At 43.4% G+C, this 19,213-nt stretch overlaps 1 protein-coding gene across 12 annotated transcripts in view; it reads right to left on the reverse strand.

Moving 5' to 3' along the window:
- Positions 1–19,213, reverse strand: part of ST3GAL3 (ST3 beta-galactoside alpha-2,3-sialyltransferase 3) — a 256,620-nt gene that overhangs the window by 185,570 nt on the left and 51,837 nt on the right. For 5 of the 12 annotated variants that reach the window (XM_077334059.1, XM_077334052.1, XM_077334054.1 and 2 more), the window contains exons 3-4: positions 11,579–11,626; positions 9,498–9,623 (exon numbers count right to left, since the gene is read on the reverse strand). The exons of 4 other annotated variants lie outside the window; for them this stretch is intronic. In XM_077334059.1, the coding sequence (XP_077190174.1) occupies positions 9,498–9,623; positions 11,579–11,626 (174 nt within the window). The remainder of the gene's footprint in view (positions 1–9,497; positions 9,624–11,578; positions 11,627–19,213) is intronic. 3 more of the 12 variants (XM_077334057.1, XM_077334063.1, XM_077334058.1) reach the window with 1 other exon arrangement.

Genomic DNA, 19,213 nt, shown 5'->3' on the forward strand with positions numbered 1-19,213 from the left:
TGTGTGGGAGGTTGTGGTGGCATGGTGGCAAATGAAGGCATGGGTGTGGAGATATGGGTGTCAAGAACCTGTGGTGTGGACTGTTTGTTGAGTGTGGGAGAGGAGTGACCTTTGGGAATTTTGGCATAGTGGTTCCAGATGAGCTTTCCAGAGCCATGTCCTAAAATATGTGAAGGGAAAATCAGACTGGAGACTCTTCTTAGGGGAAGATTACATGGCAACCAATTCCTCCCAGTCCTGCGTCATTTCCCTTCTTGTGTGAATTAGGCCACATTCACCGAAATGCCCCACTGCCCTAATATACATGGGGTAGTCACAGTACACAGGTGTCCACCCTTTTCCTTCTTTTCCATTTTTTTCACTGTTGATAAAATGTTATGTGCCCACATGCTTCTTTCATGGTTGCTCCTTAGAAGAATGGAATTTTGTACCCTATTGCTTACTACCCAAAGGAGTCTCAAAGCGGTTTACAAACACCTTTTCCATTCGTCTCTCCACAATAGTCAACCTGGGAGGTATGTGGGGTTGTGAGAGATCTGAGAGAACTGGGAATGGGCCGCAGTGACCCAGCAGGCCTCAGGTGTCTCAAAGTAGTGATCCCCAACCTGTGGGCCGTGAGCCACATGTGGTCCGTCGACTAATTGGAGGTGGGCCGCAAAGGACACCTTCTCTCCCCCCCCCCCAGCCCTTTACTTCATCCCCCCCGGCCCTTTACAACACACTTTGGGTGTCATTGTCTCCCATCACTCCCAGATGGGACTATCCCGTTGCAGAGAAACAAGCTCAGGGTTCCCATTAATTTGTCATTGTCATGAGTTAAAATTTCCATGAAAATAAAATGTTCCTTATGTTCATTGTTGTGGCGTGTCTGTATCTTATTTTGAAGGGATGTTTAAACATTACCATAGCGATCAGAGGGCGTTAGGGCAATGGTTGAGAGTAGAGGAGTAAACTACCCCCCCCCACCGGGCCTCAGTAAAATTGTCAAGCGTTGAGTGGTCCCCGGTGATAAAAAGGTTCGGGACCACTGTCTCAAAGCATTTTCCAATCGTCTTCCCTTTCTCTCCCCATAGCAGACTCCCATGAGGGAGGTGAGGTAGCGAGCCTCACAGGGAAGCTATCAACCCTAAGAGGAAGACTCTCTGTGCACAGCAGTCTTGACCTTAGTAAAGTTTTTTATACTGTTTTTTTTATTTGCCAGGCCAAGGTTATTTGCCAGGCCAATAAGTCAAGTCAGTTACCATGTGTCTCCAGACATTTGCTTGTTCTCTATTTACAGTTTTAGGCTGTAAATATTTATTTAGATCTTCCTGCACTTTCCAGACTCACAGGACTGATGCTGGTCTGCCTGCCTGCACCCCAGAATACAAACAGTTGCTGGTAAGGGCTGGCCATAGCCCATAGCCCAGGAGGGACACCCCTGCACCACTCCCTCCCAACTGCAGGCAAAAATGGCTCCTTTGAAGGCTGGACTCTAAGGCATTGTACGATTTTGAAGTCCCACCTCCAAACCTCCAGGGATATTTCCAACCCAGGAGTAGACAACCTCCAGGTGGGGCCTGGAGAGCTCCTGGAATTACAGCTCACCTGCAGAGTATAAAGATCAGCTCCCCAGGCAGAAAGGGCTACTTTGGACAGGGTTGTGGTAGAGAAGAAACATTTAAGGCCTCCCACACAGCTTGTTGTTGAAGTGAAAGACTTGAGGCCTACTACACAGGGTTGTTGCGCAGATGAAACAGGAGACAAAAGAGCCAGTTTGTTCTGTAGAATAATGCTGTGCAGTGGCCTCAAATCTGCAGAGAGTTGCAAAGAAGAAAGACACATGGCTTGGCTGTGTCTAACCTCCAGGCAGAGCAGTATTTTAAGTGAGAAGGGGTTTTTCTGTGGCCTCCCTGTCAGGCAACTGTTTGGCAGAAGGGGAAAGTCCCCCCCCCCTCAAAAGGAAGGCCCTCAGTCTCCCCTGCGTTGCTCTTGGAAAGGCCTCCTCCCCTCAGTCAGGGGCTGTCAGAGGCTCCTTCGCAGCAGGCCTGAAAGTGGGGGGGGAGGGGGAGCACTCTGAGCCTCCGGCCAGCTCTGTCAGGGTTCTGAGGCAATTTGCAGTTGGACATGACAGTTAGGACAGCCTTGAGGCAAAAAGGGCTGGCACAGCCTCTGTTCTCATCCCCCTTGGCAGCCCTACTGACCTCCTCTCCATGCGGTGGTCAGGAGCAGACTGGCAGTCAGACTGGGCTGGGTGAATGGAATTTTGGTCTGTCCTGGTGATGAGCCAATTAGAAGGCGCTTCACGCGCCTCCCCATTGGCCGCTTGGCCCTTGAGTGCCACTTGGAGGGGTAAATCAGGAGCCGCTTTGCAGCTCCTGATTCGCCCCTCAGAGTTTTTATCACGGACAGAGCCCGCCCTAACTCCTCCCCAATAGCCCTTAGGGCTTTATTTAACCACAGTGCCCTATAAAGAACCCAACTGAAATGATACAGAGGAAGTAGAAATAGCCACATAAAGATTATCAAAATGAGCACAGATGCAATTTTTACTGATCACTGCCATGAAAGGCAATGTACATAGATGTCTCGGTACTTTACACCAGTGGTCCCCAACCTGCGGGCCACGGCCCGGCGCCAGGCCGCAAAGGCCATGGCGCCGGGCCGCGGCTCCCTCTCCCCGCCCCCCCCCCGCAGTAAAAAACTTCCCAGGCCGCAAGCTTGCGGTCCGGGAAGCTACTTACCGCGGGAGGGCGGGGAGAGGGAATCAGGGCCGCGCCGCGCCCGTGCAGGCCGCGCCCGCTCGGCCCGATCCGCGGGCGCGGCCCGCGGGTGCGGCCCGATCCGCGGGTGCGGCCCGCGGGCGCGGTCGGGCGTGGCTCGCGGGTGCGGCTCGCAGGCGCGGCTCGCGGGTGCGGCCGGGCGCGGCTCGCGGGCGCGGCCCGATCCGCGGGTGCGGCCCGAAGCATGGGCGTGGCCCGCGCGGGCGCGGTCCCTGCGGGCGGGACCCAATACCCTGCCGGTCCCCAGCCTAATAAAGGTTGGGGACCACTGCTTTACACAGTACTGTAAATGAATTTCCTCTCATCCCTGAAAATACACTGGGCCTTGGGTAAGAAGAAACAACCATACATGATCCTATATTGTAGTGAGGCCTGGAATCAAATGAAAACTTGGTAACTGCCACCAGTTTAATAATGGCATAACAGCTATAACACAAGCAGACTTGTAGCCAAGCACAGCAAGCTTTATAAATGATACCCTTTCCCTGCCAAGCTAAACACCCACACAAACAAGACACTTTCCTCTGGACATCTAGGAACAATCTAGCTACAGGTCAGCAAGTGAGAAATACTTAGCATAATTGTCAAGCTCCCAACAGACCACCCAAACAGTTGACAACAGATCAGAAAGAACAGATAAAGCATCTTCATTTTTCCAGCTTCAGCCACATGTTTATCCAGACTGATAAAAGGAAATGGATTCTTCTGCAGTGTACATCTGTGCTACAAAATGATACAATATAATTATGTCAAAATAACATTAGAAGTTAAACAAAAGGGCATAAATATATACTTCAGCATTTGTGATACCTGACAAAATTCCTTCCTGGAAGACTAGTTTTGTTCCTTAAGCAAAGGAAGAAAAGCTGCAGTTCTTCGGATGGCCAATACCATATTTACAATTAACTAGAGGGAAAAACGTACAGTGATTAACAAGAAAATACTTGGCCCGTATTTCATGAGTAAAACTCCATCTATTTTCCTTGTACAGTGGCTTGCAAAAGTATTCACACACTTTGGTGTTTGTTCTGGTTTGTTGCATTACAACCCAAAACTAAGGTGGAGTTTTTTTGTTGTTTTTTGTTTTTTTTTTGGGGGGGCACCATTAGATTCTTACCACATGCCTACCACTTTGAAGGTGCAATCAGTCCACTGATACATCAGTGGGTATTGTCTGTCCAGACTGGCAGCAGTTCTCAGGCAGAGACCTTCCACAGCACCCATTTCCTGCTGCTTTTAGCTAGAGATGCTGGGCATTGGACCCCAGACCTTCGGCATGCCAAGTAGATGTTGAGCTTGTATAGTCAGGTTTTTCACTTTTATCCTCATTCATCACAATAATGCCAACACTAGGCTCTTTTCTGAGCTTATTTCAGAGGTACTCAAGTTGCCCAACATCTCTAGTTGTACTTTTCCAGCTACAAAGAGTAAATCATAGTTTGCTGATAATCTTTTGTAAATGCACCTGAATGCACCTTTAAAGGTCTACCGTAAACCAGATGCCTCAAAACTAAAAATCACAACTATCCTGTCAAATAACAGACTTCAAACCTGGAAAGATTTTGCTTCTCCAAGACCAAAGAATTCTAGGAAAACCATTAGGCATGATCAGACTCAGCTCAGAGAAAGAATCCCAGAAAGAAGAGAAAATATATATTTAAATTTCACATGCTTTTCTAGTATGCTTTTTGCTTAGAAACACATAAGTCTTAGCTTCATAAACTGTGATTTCACTCCAATCTATATATCTTTGTGTAAATGCCTGAGTGAATGCTTCACAAAAGAGGGTTTTGGTCCATTTCAGAAGTCATATCACATTCCCTAGTAAAAGTCAAAGACAATATTAACAAAAAAGTAATATGTACAAGTTCTTGGTGACCTGTGGAGTAAGCTAACTTGATCTACAGAAAAGTCAAACAATAAAAGAAAGGACATGGGAATGTTTTAAAAGATCCTCCTAAAGACATTCCCACCCAGTCACACATGCACTCATATCCCCAAGCTAGAGAAGAAGGGAGGCAGGAAAAGAGACCAATAAAACAAAACAGCAGCTTCACTTGACAATCAGGGTATGGTAGGTACTGCAAAAGCATCAGCCAGCTCCCAGTTAAAATGTCAGGAATATAAAGCATGTAACAAGCACCATAACCCAGAGATGAATGGGAGGAAAGTAAGGGTTAACTATTGCAGAACAAATGACCCTCAACAATCTTTTAAAAAACCTAAACCCTATCTCAAACACAAACGTATCAGCCTTCAGGTCACTGATGTGTTTTATTCACAAGGTACTGTGCTGGGCAGTTTCTTAAATAATAGCGAAACATACTCACATGGGAAAGAGCCTCTTGTGGTGCAGGGTGATAAGGCAGCCGACATGCTGTTTGAAGCTCTGACCATGAGGCTGGGAGTTTGATCCCAGCAGCCGGTTCAAGGTTGACTCAGCCTTCCATCCTTCCGAGGTTGGTAAAATGAGTACCCAGCTTGCTGGGGGGTAAAACGGTAATGACTGGGGAAGGTAATGGCAAACCACCCTGTATTGAGTCTGCCAAGAAAATGCTAGAGGGCGTCACCCCAAGGTTCAGACATGACTCGGTGCTTGCACAGGGGACATGGGAAAACATGTCCACATTCTACAACAGCTTTTTTCAACTTTTTGACTGTGGAGTAACCCCTGGAAGATTTTGCAGGCTTCAAGGTAACTTTGAAGTGATGTCAGCTGGTCACACCTCCCTGCCATGCTCTGGAAGTGATATGTCACCGCTTCTGTCTCCCTCCAAACTACATACTCACCCAAAGCAAAAAAACAAAACAAAACTGAAACACTCACCCACCCAAACCCAAGAGGACTCACCATGCTGAACTCCAGCTACCACTAACATGTCAATCATGATAGAGGAGCCTCAGCTGGCGAAGGTTTGTATGGCCCACTCTCCTCTCCTTCCCATCCCCTCCACAGCCATAATTGGCCATTTTGGGAGGAAGGTCGTTGACCTGTCCAAATAAGGTGAAAACTACCCTTGGTCCTTTAAAAAAATCTTTAAAATATATATTTTATTAAAAAAATATTAAACCTCTTCCAATATGTATAATTCCTCTGGGATTTGGGAGTAACTCTTGGGGTCACATGTAACCCTGATTGGAAAACTGTTCCACAATCATTGCAGAAACAATTGGTCTAAGTGTATGTGTAAAAGATGCAAGCAGATCAAGTAATACAGGTTCTAGTCTGTGTTCTTCATGGGGTTGGGTGGCTGCAGTCTCTGGACATAAATCTTCCAAGCAGGAAAGCAATGCCCTTCTGAGGCCAGTTTCCCTTAACCTCAGAACAAGCATAGTTGAAGAAGAAGAAGAATAGTTGGTTCTTATATGCCACTTTTCTCTACCCAAAGGAGCCTCAAAGCAGCTTACAGTTACCTTCCCTTTCCTCTCCCCACAACAGACACCCTGTGAGGTGGGTGAGGCTGAGCGAGCCCTGATATCACTGCCCGGTCAGAACAATTTTATCAGTGCCGTGGCGAGCCCAAGGTCATCCAGTGGGCTACATGTGGGGGAGTGCAGAATCGAACCTGGCATGCCAGATTAGAAGTCTACAAACTGGCTCTCTTATAGCTAAGAGGAGGAACGAAGGCTTAAGCTTCCCACCCCTGACCTGTCAACACTACCTGAAACCATTTCCTTAACAACAGACTGGACATTAGACTTTTGCTCACACTTCTTGAGTGCCCCTATCTTGAATTGCCAGTTATTATTCTTTGTGTCTAGTCATTCAGACATACTAAATACAGTCCATCAAAAAAAGTGTCCTACAGTTCCATCATCTAGAACTTGTTTTCTTCTCCCAATGAGAGAATCAAGCAACTGCAGAACAGTTCTGTTCAAAGACCACCATAACAACACAAGAAATTTTGGAAGTCCCATTCTTCTTAGGTACAGAAAGATTCCATAGTGCACAGATACTGAATATAAGTTTCACCAGATTGACCTGAAGGAATTGTATCAAAGTCGTACAAAATTATTAATATCAACAGCAATTTACATATTGCTTTTCCCCAGGTGCGTTCCAACTAATAAGTAGAACTGTAATGTTTGTCATAGGTGAAGAAGACAGCACATATACTGCTGTCTTTTACACAACAGACTTTCTAATAGTGGCTTCATAGTGACATGCTAACGCAACAGCAAAACACAGTGTTCTTGTATGTGTTCTTGAGAAGCATCCTTGTGAGTTATGCATGACCCTCCAACATATGTGCTAACATCGGCACCTATGAAAATATATGGAAATGGAGAGTTAAACTCTGTCACGTTCTTCAAGCATGGCAGAGCTGATTAAAACAGACTCTCTACTATACTTGTTTCTTCTTGCACATTGTACTAGTCATTCTCATGCCTTCACAGGATACAGATTTCTATGTAATCAAACATAAATTGGCAAGTCAGGCTTAAACACATAGATATACCGATCTCTCCAGAGATGGAACTTAGTATTAGAACTACTGAATTCATCCAGACAGCATCACTTAAAAGAAAAGAATTTACACCACAATCCTAAGAGTTACACTCATCCCAGTACATTCAAGTAAATGGGCTTAAAATGGTTTAACTCTGCTTAGAGCCCTGGTCACCATGGAAGAATTCTAGCAACTTGTCCACTGAATTGGTAGAATTTCTTATAATTTGTTTTTAATTTAGAAGAAGAGTTGGTTTTTAAACCCTGCTTTTCACTATTGCTTTCCCTTCCTCTTCCCACAGCAGAAACCCTGTGAGGTAGGTGGGGCTAAGAGAACTCTTAAACCCAGCTGGCTGCACACGGAGGAGGAATGGAGAATCAAACCCAGATCTTCAGATTAGAAGCCACTGCTATTAGCCACTTTGGTCCTCTGACTTACAAATGCAGGATGCAAGATTCTGGACTATGAGGGTTTTCCTAGATTTGCCCTAGCCCTTTCTGGGAAGCTGAAACGTCTGTATTCCTGACAGAAATAATTACCAAGTGAATTGTCAAGTTCTCAATATGGTTGATGAAAGGGATCAGTATATGGAGTTGATGCATGGTGTTTTGCATCAGCTCAATGAGGAAGCCAGTGAACAAACTTCTCATTAATCTTGAATGGCAACAAAAAGTACTCTTTTTATAGATGTCTTATTCTATTATCCATTGTGGGCAGATCTGCTAGACATTTGAAAAATCAAGTTTATACCCCAAATATTATTCATGGTTTTTTATTTTAAAATAACATCAATATTTCCCCCTGCTCTTAAAAATCACAGATTATTCTTTCTTTGGCACAGCAAGATTAAAGTCCAAATACCCAAAAAAGTATCCTTGACTCCTGAAAGCCCATACCAATCCTGTTGGTCTTAAAGCATTATTCAACTCAAATCTTGCTCCATATTAGTCTGCTGCAGACTAATATGGCTATCATTCTTTGGTATTCATTTACAGTCCTATGCATAGCTATACCAGTAAGCCCATTAAAACCGGTGGGCTTTGATTGGGGAAACCCTGCATTGGATTTGCATTGATTGAGATGAAAAGAGAAGATAATACTTCCTAAAAACTTTACAAGGGTGGTATCATCTTTAAACAGCCCGTGGGACCACGGGCACCACGGACTAAATAATTCGTTAAGCCCCCTAGAGGTGGGCTTTGTCCGTGATGAGGAAGGGTCCGGGTTGGACCCTTCCTCACGACAGACAATCGGAAGGACCAATCGGCAGGCGCAAAGCGCCTGCCGATTGGTCCCTCCGATTCCCAGGCTGAGCAACTGCGAGCCGCGCTGTGCGCGGCTCACAGTTGCTCCCGGACTGACGCAGCGAGAGGCGCGAAGCGCCTCTCGCCGCGTCAGACCGCCGCCCGAGGGAACCCCCAGCAGTCGCGCGAAGCGCGGCTGCTGGGGGTTCCCTCCCTGCCGGACTCACGCGCCTTTCAAAACCCCTTTTTATAAAGGGGCTTTGAAACTAGTTAATTATATAATGCCACAAAGCCTTTTCTGCAGACAAGATAATTCATCAAGCTGTAAATAGCACCAATCCTCGATTGGACCAGCTGCTTTAAAAACTGAGACAACAGGAATGCCAGCCTCCAGGTGGGACCAGGGGATCCCTTGGAATTACAACTCATCTCCAAACAACAGAGATGAGAACCTCTGGAGAAAATGGATGTTTTGAAAGGTGGACACTATGGCATCTCGCTCGACTGAAGTCCCTGTCCTTTCCTGGCTCCATCCCCAAATCTCCAGGAGTTTCCCAACCCGAAGCTGGCAACCCAACCCCCATCACCTGCTGGTGGCCAGCGTCAGCCTATGAGACATGCATGAAGTTTGTATTATCACTTTCTTCTTTCAGGATGAATGTATATCACCAAAATAACCTATTTTCATTTAATATTTTCCATCTATAATAATATCACTGATGCATAAGATTTTCATATAATTAAGATTGATTCCTCTTTCTGCAGGCAGAAGCAAAGGGCAAGAACAAATAAGTGAAAGAAAAAATTTAGATGTAACCATTGAATATGAACACATTCACATGTAGGATATATCCCTGTAGAGTTGGAAGTTAACTTAAAAGCTATCCAATTCTGGCCCTGCTGAACAGACACCAGCTTCTTACTCCAAACTACCCATTACAAATTCTCAACCCTGCCATTTTTAATAACCATCTTCTCTTTAGTTTTTCTGTCATTATGATTTCGATCTCTTTTTTCTCCCAATGTGAATTGGTACCTACTAGGAACGACTGGGTGTGGAACAGCCACTGGTTCTTTCTGAGCTTTGCCTGCTCCCAGCTCGGCAGCAAGGTGTAGTGGGAAGGATGACAGAGGCACAAGAGATGTGGATTTTCCCTCTCTCCTTCCTGTTTTAACAAGGAAAGCTATCTCTCAGTGGAGCAACAGATGACACAACTCAACCTTATTATGCAGCTCATTTTTCACTAGGGGATGGTGTTTGCAGCACGATGAAGCCAAGGCTCTTAATAGAAAAGCAATTTAGCATGCAGCACTTTAATGAACTGTCGCCATTTACAACCTTCTCTTGTGCAGTTGGCTAATTTATGATGACGTAGAATATCTAAAGTTTCTTGGAACGTAATAATTTTCCCCAAAATTTTTTATCCCTATTACTGCTTGCTACTTGCACACAGAGAGAGATTGAGAGACTATCATTAGGGTATGTGCACAATATTTAGTCAGAGATGTTTTGCAAAGAAGGAACTATATCTTTACACGCGCACACATGGTCAAAACTTTAGGATATTTACTTTCATAAAGCAAAGCTGGGCAATCTGTGAGCAAGATCGTGCACCCTCATCCACTCAGCCTCCAGGGATGCATTCTTTAAAATGAAGCAAGAGCAGGAAACATCTGAATGCTTTTGGAGGACCCACGCTTAGGATTACTAGCTCAGCACTCTCTGTAAAAAGCTATGCTGTTAGTGTTCAGCAATTGTGCCTAAGCAGGAAGAAGCCAGGGGCCATGTTGGAAGGCAGCAAAAGTTCTTACCAATCTGAGTAAATGCAGAGGTCCTGAAAGAAACTTATGTAATTGGGAAGAGCTGGATTTGGTTAAAGCAGACATCAAAAAGGGAAGCCACACCTACCACTGTGGCAAAATCTGATCATAGGGAAATTTCCCAGCATTCTCTTCTAGAACCCCAATAGCACACTCCAGCAATAGGCCATGCACTGCTGATGAAGATGTGTCCTGACATGGCCACAAAGACCAATTTTGTTTTTAGTCTCAAATTAGTAAAACTATGCACGTCTGTCATACTTTGAAAATAAAAGGAAGTTTATTACTAGCCTCTTTAACTCCATGTAGCTGCACAAAAACCTATTTTAAGCTTTGATTGTGAAACTATACTCTTTACTTTCCCTGTTCAACATATTTTAGGCTCACATTTCCCCTTGATTAGACTGTTAGCCAAACATTGTAAGTCAGAAGTGACTTTTTCTCAAGTAGCAGGTTCCATGGTTAGTGAGGATGAAGAAGAAGAATTGGTTCTTTATATGCTGCTTTTCCCTACCTGAAGGAGGCTCAAAGCAGCTTACAGTCGCTTTCCCTTTCCTCTCCCCTCAACAGACACCCTGTGAGGTGGGTGAGGCTGAGAGAGCCCTGATATTACTGCTTGGTCAGAACAGCTTTATCAGTGCTGTGGTGAGCCCAAGGTCACCCAGCTGGCTGCATGTGGGGGAGTGCAGAATCGAACCCAGCATGCCAGATTAGAAGTCTGCACTCCTAACCACTACACCAAACTGGATGCTGTGAGTGTGGGTGTGTGTGGGGGTAATAGGTGCTCACATGTGAGTTGTGCTACATATTTACCCCTCCTAGAGTGAAGCCAGTAATCATGGGACAATATAAGGCCTAAAGAAATACCATCCAAACAATTGTTTAAGAGACTATATAGTCACATACAGTGTGATTCTATGTAGAATTACATCAATCTAAACTCTTCAATTTCAATAGCCTTAAACTACAGTAACACTGTTCAGGATTGCACAGAAGTATGGTTTACAACACCATATTTCTAGTGTAACTAACAATTATGGCACATGTTCAGTCAAACATGCATTTGCAGCCCCAAAGTACATCATGAAGTAACGTTGTTCCATTTTAAGCGTCTGAGTTGCCATTAGATATTAAGTGATTTCTAATACTTCCTTTGTTTATTTCCTATATGTGATTTAATGGCCATTTTACAGAGTAATCATGAACTATTCCCAACTGCCTCTCATCTGCCTCCCAACATGGCTGTCACATAATTAAATGGCAGTCTTTTCTCTAAGAGGGGGAAGGGGGGATTTTGTACCTGAGCCTATTGAACGTCCAACGGAGTCAGAGGAAAGAACCACTGAATCTGTAACACAAGAGTACAAGTTCATTTTCCCCTTGTCATATAAATCCATTACTTCTTTACAAGAGGCTCCTATTTCCTAGTTCCTCTTCCTCAATAAAAATCACCACCCTGGTTATGTGCAGGAAAGATAATCTGGCCACAACATTTTTGTGTGCTACATTTGCAGATGATCAAGCCACACTAATGCACAGCATTAAATAATCCTGAGCATATGCCTTCCAAGGAATGGGTAAGCATCGGACTAGTAATGGATACTCAATCCAGAGTAAACAGTCAGTAGGGGGCAAGCTCCCCTAAGAGAAACAGCAAACAATCCAGATATATTTAAATATGTTTCCTACATTTTTCTGTGTCGTGTTATAGTACGGTTAGCAATAATCAAACATATTAACAAATTACTGTGCCACAAAGTATGTGAGGACTCTCTAATAACTGAATAGAGAAACGTGGATAGAGAAACCACACACACATGCAATTTATGGAAATTTTTATGCTGCCTCTCCAGAGATCTGCTCATGGTGGTTCAAAAAGTACAATCCAATATAAAAGGATAGAAATATAAAACTATCGGTAATTAATAGTGATAAAATAATATAAAACAGCCTAAAAAGAATATTCGCAGAACAGTCTTCAGGCTAGAGCAGATCATAAAAACAACGTAAAAGATGGAATCTCTTAAACCCTGTCCACACTAGACATACCTGTGCATAACTGGGGATAGATCAAAATGGGTAGCTGCATTTGTCTGTAGTGGTAAAAAAAATGAGCAACAGTCCAGTAACAAAATTAAAAAGCAACAAAATTTGTGGCAAGCTTTCATGAGTCATTGCTCACTTCAGATACCTTCCTTTTCTATAACTATGGATAGTAACTCCGGTTTTGCAATTAAGAAAGGCTACTGGATTATATGGAACAGAGCTCTGCACTTTTTAAAATTGATATGAAGTTCATGTTCCCAACTTGACAGAAGACTGGAGGGAAAGATAAATTTTGTATTTTGTACACACACAAAACAATCCACAGTTCACAGACTTGGAGGGCCCATATCCACCATATCCAGGCAGCTGCACTGGTTGCCAGTTCTGGCCATCAGGTTCAAAGTTTTGGTGCTGACCTTTAAGGTCATCCATAGCTTGGTCCCTGTGTAGCTGAAGGACCTTATCTCCTCCCCCCCCCCCCTTTGCAGGACTCTCTGCTCTGCGGATGCTAATCTACTGGAGATTTCTGGCCCTAAGTAAGCACTCCTGGCCTCAACCCAGGCCAGGGTCTTTTCAGTCCTGACCCCAACCTGGTGGAATGAGTTCCCAGGAGAGCTGCAGGCCCTGACGGAGCTAACAGAGTTCTGCAGGACCAGCAAAACAGAGCTCTTCCTCCAGGTCTTTGGTTGAAGCAAGGGTTAGGAACAACGGGGCCCCTCTTCAAGCTATGCAGGAACATCTAGCATACCCTTCCCTGGGGGGGGGGGTTGAAAGCTATGGGCATGGGGGTAGGGACTATCCTGCCAATCTTGTTTTATCTTTTTAGCTCATGCTCTGTTTGTCTGTTATGGGGGTTTTATGATGTTTTATGGGGTTTTTCATATTGTACACTGCCACAAGTCTCCAGAGAGTAGCAGACTACAAATCTAAGGAAAAAAATAAAACAAATTCTTGAATAAATTATTAGAGTAGCAAGCCTGATTAAGAAAACTGAGTAGATGGCCAGTGGGCCTGGCCTCACTTGCAATTAGTTTCCCAAGGAAATCTGCATTGCAAGGCAGATTTCTGGACTGTCCTAGAAGCAAGTTATTCTTCTGCAAGCCTAGATACTTAATTATGGCCTGAACTTTAATGAGCCCTCAGGAAGCCATGGTTCCAGACTCAGGACTGCTTTCAGGGTTACATTGACATGGGTCAGGCTGCTTCTAAACTACAAAAGGCCATATTATTGTGTTACTCCTTTGTTTCTCACCCCTCTGCAAGGCTATTCTGAGTTTTTAGACTCTTTTTTTGGCATGTTTATCTAAGATAATACTGAAGAAACAAATACTGAAGAAACAAATACTTGATTGCATATGCCCTACACATGCAGCTTTATCAGGGGGAATTTATTTACTGAAATAATATAAAGCATAAAAATATATTAAGTACATCATTTTTATAAAGGAAAAGGTATCCCCTGTGCAAGCACCGGGTCATGTCTGACCCTTGGGGTGACGCCCTCCAGTGTTTTCTTGGCAGACTCAATACGGGGTGGTTTGCCAGTGCCTTCCCCAGTCATTACCGTTTACCCCCCAGCAAGCTGGGTACTCATTTTACCGACCTCGGAAGGATGGAAGGCTGAGTCAACCTTGAGCTGGCTGCTGGGATCGAACTCCCAACCTCATGGACAGACAGCTTCAGACAGCATTTCTGCCGCTTACCATTCTGCGCCACTGATAAAATACAGGACAATTTCCCAGAGGGTATACAGAGTGCAATTCATAATCATTAATGTGTAAAAAGTCCTCCATAATCCCTTTGTTCAAGATCAGCAATTGTTTGTTCCCCTGTATAACTGGACACATACATTGCACCCTCTCCTTGCTGGGAGTTAGTGTCTGTCTCCTCATCAGCTGCAACAGATTGAAATTGCCTAAAAATATAGGTGACCAAGGTGGTTTGGCAAAAAGGTGGCCAAAATTCTCTATGACTTCCCACATAGCCTAAAGGTATTAGGGCTATGGTCACACCACACAATAGTATAACAGTCATTCAAACCACTTTTCTATACATACCAGTTTCATGTAATATAAGTTTCATGTAAAATTCCATCAAAGGTTGTTATTTGAGCTTCTCTTCAAGGAACAGAAACATCTTTACAAAGCGTTTAAAGGTAAATATTTGAAATAGAGGAGGGACTGAAGCTCAGTCCAAGTATCATTCAGTTGCCAACCTTCTTCCCCTTCCTCAGGCCACACACTGAAGAACCCTATGCTCCCAGTCTTCACTTTCCTTTTCAGGCAGTGGATGAAAATTTATCTGATCAAGTGCCTCTAAATCCTTTAAGCAGACTTCTGTCTTCAGCTGGAACAATTGCTTTGGTGTGGAAGTATTTTCCACACACATTTGCTGCACTTTGGGCCATCTTATAACATATCACTCTAACATATGTAAGAAAGCAGTCAGAAGAAGCAGACACAGCTAAATCTAGGTAATTCCACAAACATTATTCGAAATTCACTACGCTCCTATGTCAATTTTTAGATACTGTTATGTGAAGCCATTCTCTACTACTTTTTTGGTTCCTTTTACTTTTCCACATTCCATTAGAAACAAAGAAAAATAAAAATCTGCTTCATCCAGAGAAATAAAGCTTTCAAAAATCATGTCTGACAATAAACAATCTCTATTCTGATTAGAATTGTTTGCACAAATTTTGTGAGACATTGGAAGAAGTCCTAACAAGCCAAGGCTCCCATGGGGATATTACAAGTTTAATAAAAGATCTGATGCAGTTTTTGCACCCCTTGTAGTAAGGAAATAGTATTCTCTGAAATCTATCCCAAATATTGCAGGGCATTGACACTCATCTGGCAGTACCTTTACAGAAAAGCATATATTAGACACCACTGCATAAACATGTCTTTCCAAAAGCAAAGTATTCACTAAAACGATGGGCCTGGAAGAGTGGGAAGTTCAGAGTTCCCAGCCATTCAAGCCTTGGCCAGCTGAGTTTCCTACCACTTTGTCGACCTGTGTCATTGGTGGTAGCTGGAGTTGAGCAAGGTGAGTGCTTCCTTGGGGCTGGAGAATTGGGTTGGGGGTGTGTTTTTGGGATTTAATTCAGGGGATGGCAGAGAGGCCTTTCCATGAGCTTTGGGGGCTTGGGTAGTGGGGAGAGGGGCCTTTTGTGGTCTAGCACTTGCCCTGGCAAGCTCGTGGCCTTGGATGGTGAGAAGAGGCTACAACTTCAAAAAAGCCCATCTTTAGAGGTGAAAACTACTTATTGATGGGTTTCACCATGGACTGGTGATCCCAGGTATCCTATTCTGCTGTGCCTCATCTATGGCAGAAAACTTGCTTATGAAGCAATCTAGGTGACATGTCACTTCTGGGGTGGCATAGTGTGGCAGGGAGGCCAGCTGACATCACTTCCGATATGCCTTGAAGCCTGAAAAAATGTTCAGGTGTCCCTTCATGGTCACAGGAAATAGTAAGTAGTCCTATAGGATTTGCCAGCAAGGTAGGCTTTTTATGTCTATCAGCATACTAAAGAAGCTACATGGACCACGCAATATACAGAAGGAAAGGAGCACTGCTACAGGTGTCATTTTCACACATTTGGTTTTAAAGTAGAGTAGACACCTTCCACAGGTGTCATTTTCACACATTTGATTTTAAAGTAGAGCACTGAACTGGATGACAGAAAATACCTGATCAGACATGCCCCAAGACATTAAGCAACTAGTCTAAGTGGAAATTTAGAGCTTAAACATGTAGAAACCTCTATGATACGTAATTCAGCATCAAGAAACAAAGGTATTCAACACTGACAGCTAAATTGTTTTTGGTCTCTTGTCTCCATTTCAAAGTAGAATGGCCAATAAAACGCAAGAATATAAAGAGGACAAATATCTCTTACTAATCTTGAGTTAGTGAAGACAGATTCCTTGCCTTGTATGCAATTCACAAGCATCTGACAAGACAAACCATATGAACTTTCTTCAGAGTCAAGGTCTGATTTAGACAGGCTTAAAACCCACTTGACACAACAACAGGACTGAAATGTTTATAGGAACAGCCACAATCAAACAGATCAAAAACTTAATATATTCTTAAAAGGCATAGTTAACACATTAAGTGGTGCTTGCTGGAGCAGTGCCCTGTTATTTTATGCAGTCAACACTGAATCTACTGCCAAATCCTGTTCTCCACTCTGTTGGACTCTGTTCACAGAAATACTAAGATGGGAGCATATACAGGAATAATGAGAAAGGAACGTTTGACTTTTTATGAAGGTTCCTGCCATTTGAGGCAGAAGAAGACATTCTGGTGCTTAGGTACACCTTCTGCCATGATCCTTGGAGCCAGGTTACTGAGTAATTCTTTCTACTAAAAGAGGTATTCCTCAGAAGTTCAGGGATTTCTAGAACATCTGTTGAAAGCCAAAAAGCACACCAAACCTCCAAGATAAAGACTTGAGGGTAAGGCTGTCACTCCCATCTCAAGAGAAAAAACTCCAATGAACTAGACCCAACAAGAGAATACAAGAGAACATATGAGCCTGCGTCTAAGGTCCATGGGAAAAGAAGTTATCCAAGCATCAGGATATCCTGAGAATTAATATTCAACTGTACTACACCCAACCAAGCATAAATAAAGTATTTATAAAAAATAATATTAGGAGCTATTCCATTGGTCAACCATTCTATGAACAACAAAAGAGGGAACAAAATGGTCCAACCTGTGTATACAAGCTGGGGACCTTAGAATATACCAAATGTTTATTTTTTATTCCTTTAAACTTATATGTTGCCACTCCTGGGGTTACCGGCTCATGGTGGCTTCCAATACAAATATTTATTGATATTCATATGCGTAATTAAGATTTTAAAAACATCCATATTAATCATACATTATTGCACAGATTCAGTACATACTGATACATGGATAAAGTGACCTAATACAAAGGACGAAACGTATTTCAACCCTTCTTGGGGTCTTCCTCAGTGGTCTGATATTAAAATGCACAAATACAATGTTGTTATAGGGACAATAAAGTGGTAAAAATAATTCAAACAAGAGGCTTCTAATAGTATAAAATGTCTCCAGATATCACTCTCTAGTAGCCCTCTGTGTAAAATATTTATTTGCCAAAATTCCACCCTTATTATTGGCTTCTTAGCCTGAGTGTATTTGCATGTATCTCTAGAAAGTACTTGTGTCTTTTTACGCAAACATGTTTAGACAAGTCCGTCTTGAAATAACATCTGGTATATGATGTTTCTTTCCCAAGGAAAATAATGAAATGCAGGCTGACCAGCAGCATTTAGTTACCATAGACATCAAAGACCCCCTTCACACTCCTCAAATAAGAAGTATATCATGACACAATTATCTTTCTCCTATAGCTAAAGATAATTCAACTGAGAAACACACTGCTGAAGTTGTTGCTGGAGTTATTAATAAAACCCATTTTCCAATCTGGACTGGTTCTTTTACAGAGCATTAAATGAAGCAATGCCCAATATGTCTCACATAAACCCTTTATGCACAGCAGCAGCCATACCGGGCTGCTGCTGGGCATTGTGCTGGGGCACGATGCCCCAGTGCTTCCCATGTACTCATTATGCGGACTGCCCTGGCGTACTGTGGGCACGCGCACACGCATGCACACAATGCCAGAGCTGGAAAGCCCAACATGCTGCCTTGAGGCAGCAACAGTGAGGAGGTAAGTGGAGGGAATGGAGCCCCCACCACACAATGGCGGGGAGCAGCATGCCGCTCTCCCACCAAGGTGGGGGTGGGGGGGTCTTATTGGTCAAAACAGGCTCTGTCTGTTCACTAATGCTCCATTTTTTAAAAACGACAGCCTGCACTTCTCTTTTCTAACAATCCATTCAGGTTTGTAAAGTCAACAGAATGAAATTTCTAAAGGGACTCTCCATAGCCCTCCATACACGTACTGTCCTTTTTGCAACTGTCTGATAAGTAGTGGGCGGCCATTTAGCAACAACTTTTCCCTGGACCTATGCAAGTCTCCCACAGGCTTTCTTCCACCAAAGAACTTTAAAATTGATGGTGTACACTGGGATTGCAGGAGGCGTTTTGCTTGGGAACTGATCTGTCAGACCCCCAACAACTTGCTCAATGTGCACACTTGGCATAGCAGCAAAAGCAGTTTTTTTAGGTAGTAATATCAAACTCATTTTATGCCAATAAAGGTTGTTGTTGTTGTGTGATATGAAGCTCATTATTGTACTTGCCGTAACTACATTTATGTGCAATACACTAATTAATATAACTCCAAAAGTCCTACCCCAAAACACTCATGAAAAGGTGACTTCCCCTGTTCCCAGGGAAAGTGCACAAATTAGTCTTGCATGCAGGTACACATTACGTCACTCGTACGAGGCTTTCCAATGCCAGTCCCTGTAATAATGTCCAAGCTTCCCTTTCCATTGGTTCCATCTTCTGAAGTAAAAGTTGGCAATTAGACTGCACATGAGATATCCAGCAGAGGCAAAGTAACAGAGACAATTACAAGCAACTAGACTTTCCCACTTAACAGGCTTCCCCACCCATTTACAAATGACAATACAGTAACAGCTAGCACAGGTGATTATTGATGCAAATGACAATACCAAATAACCATGGCAGGAAGCTGGCAAACAGACAGATCCTGGTATATCAGACAGACTCAGATATATCGACTATATCATATGCCTTCTAAGCAGTGAATTCACTGTGTCAATAAAAAGGTGGATTTATGAGGTGCTGCCTCTCCTACTGGCTGCCATAAGAAAGAATTCTGGAGCTTTATTAACACATTCCACAGAAAGTCTAATCAAGTTGCTCAGTTGGTACTAGTTCCATGAAGAAAAGATGAAAAATTTCTGGGGGCTAA

This window comes from Paroedura picta, chromosome 4, assembly GCF_049243985.1.
Source record: "Paroedura picta isolate Pp20150507F chromosome 4, Ppicta_v3.0, whole genome shotgun sequence".
In the NCBI taxonomy this organism is placed as follows: Eukaryota; Metazoa; Chordata; class Lepidosauria; order Squamata; family Gekkonidae; genus Paroedura; species Paroedura picta.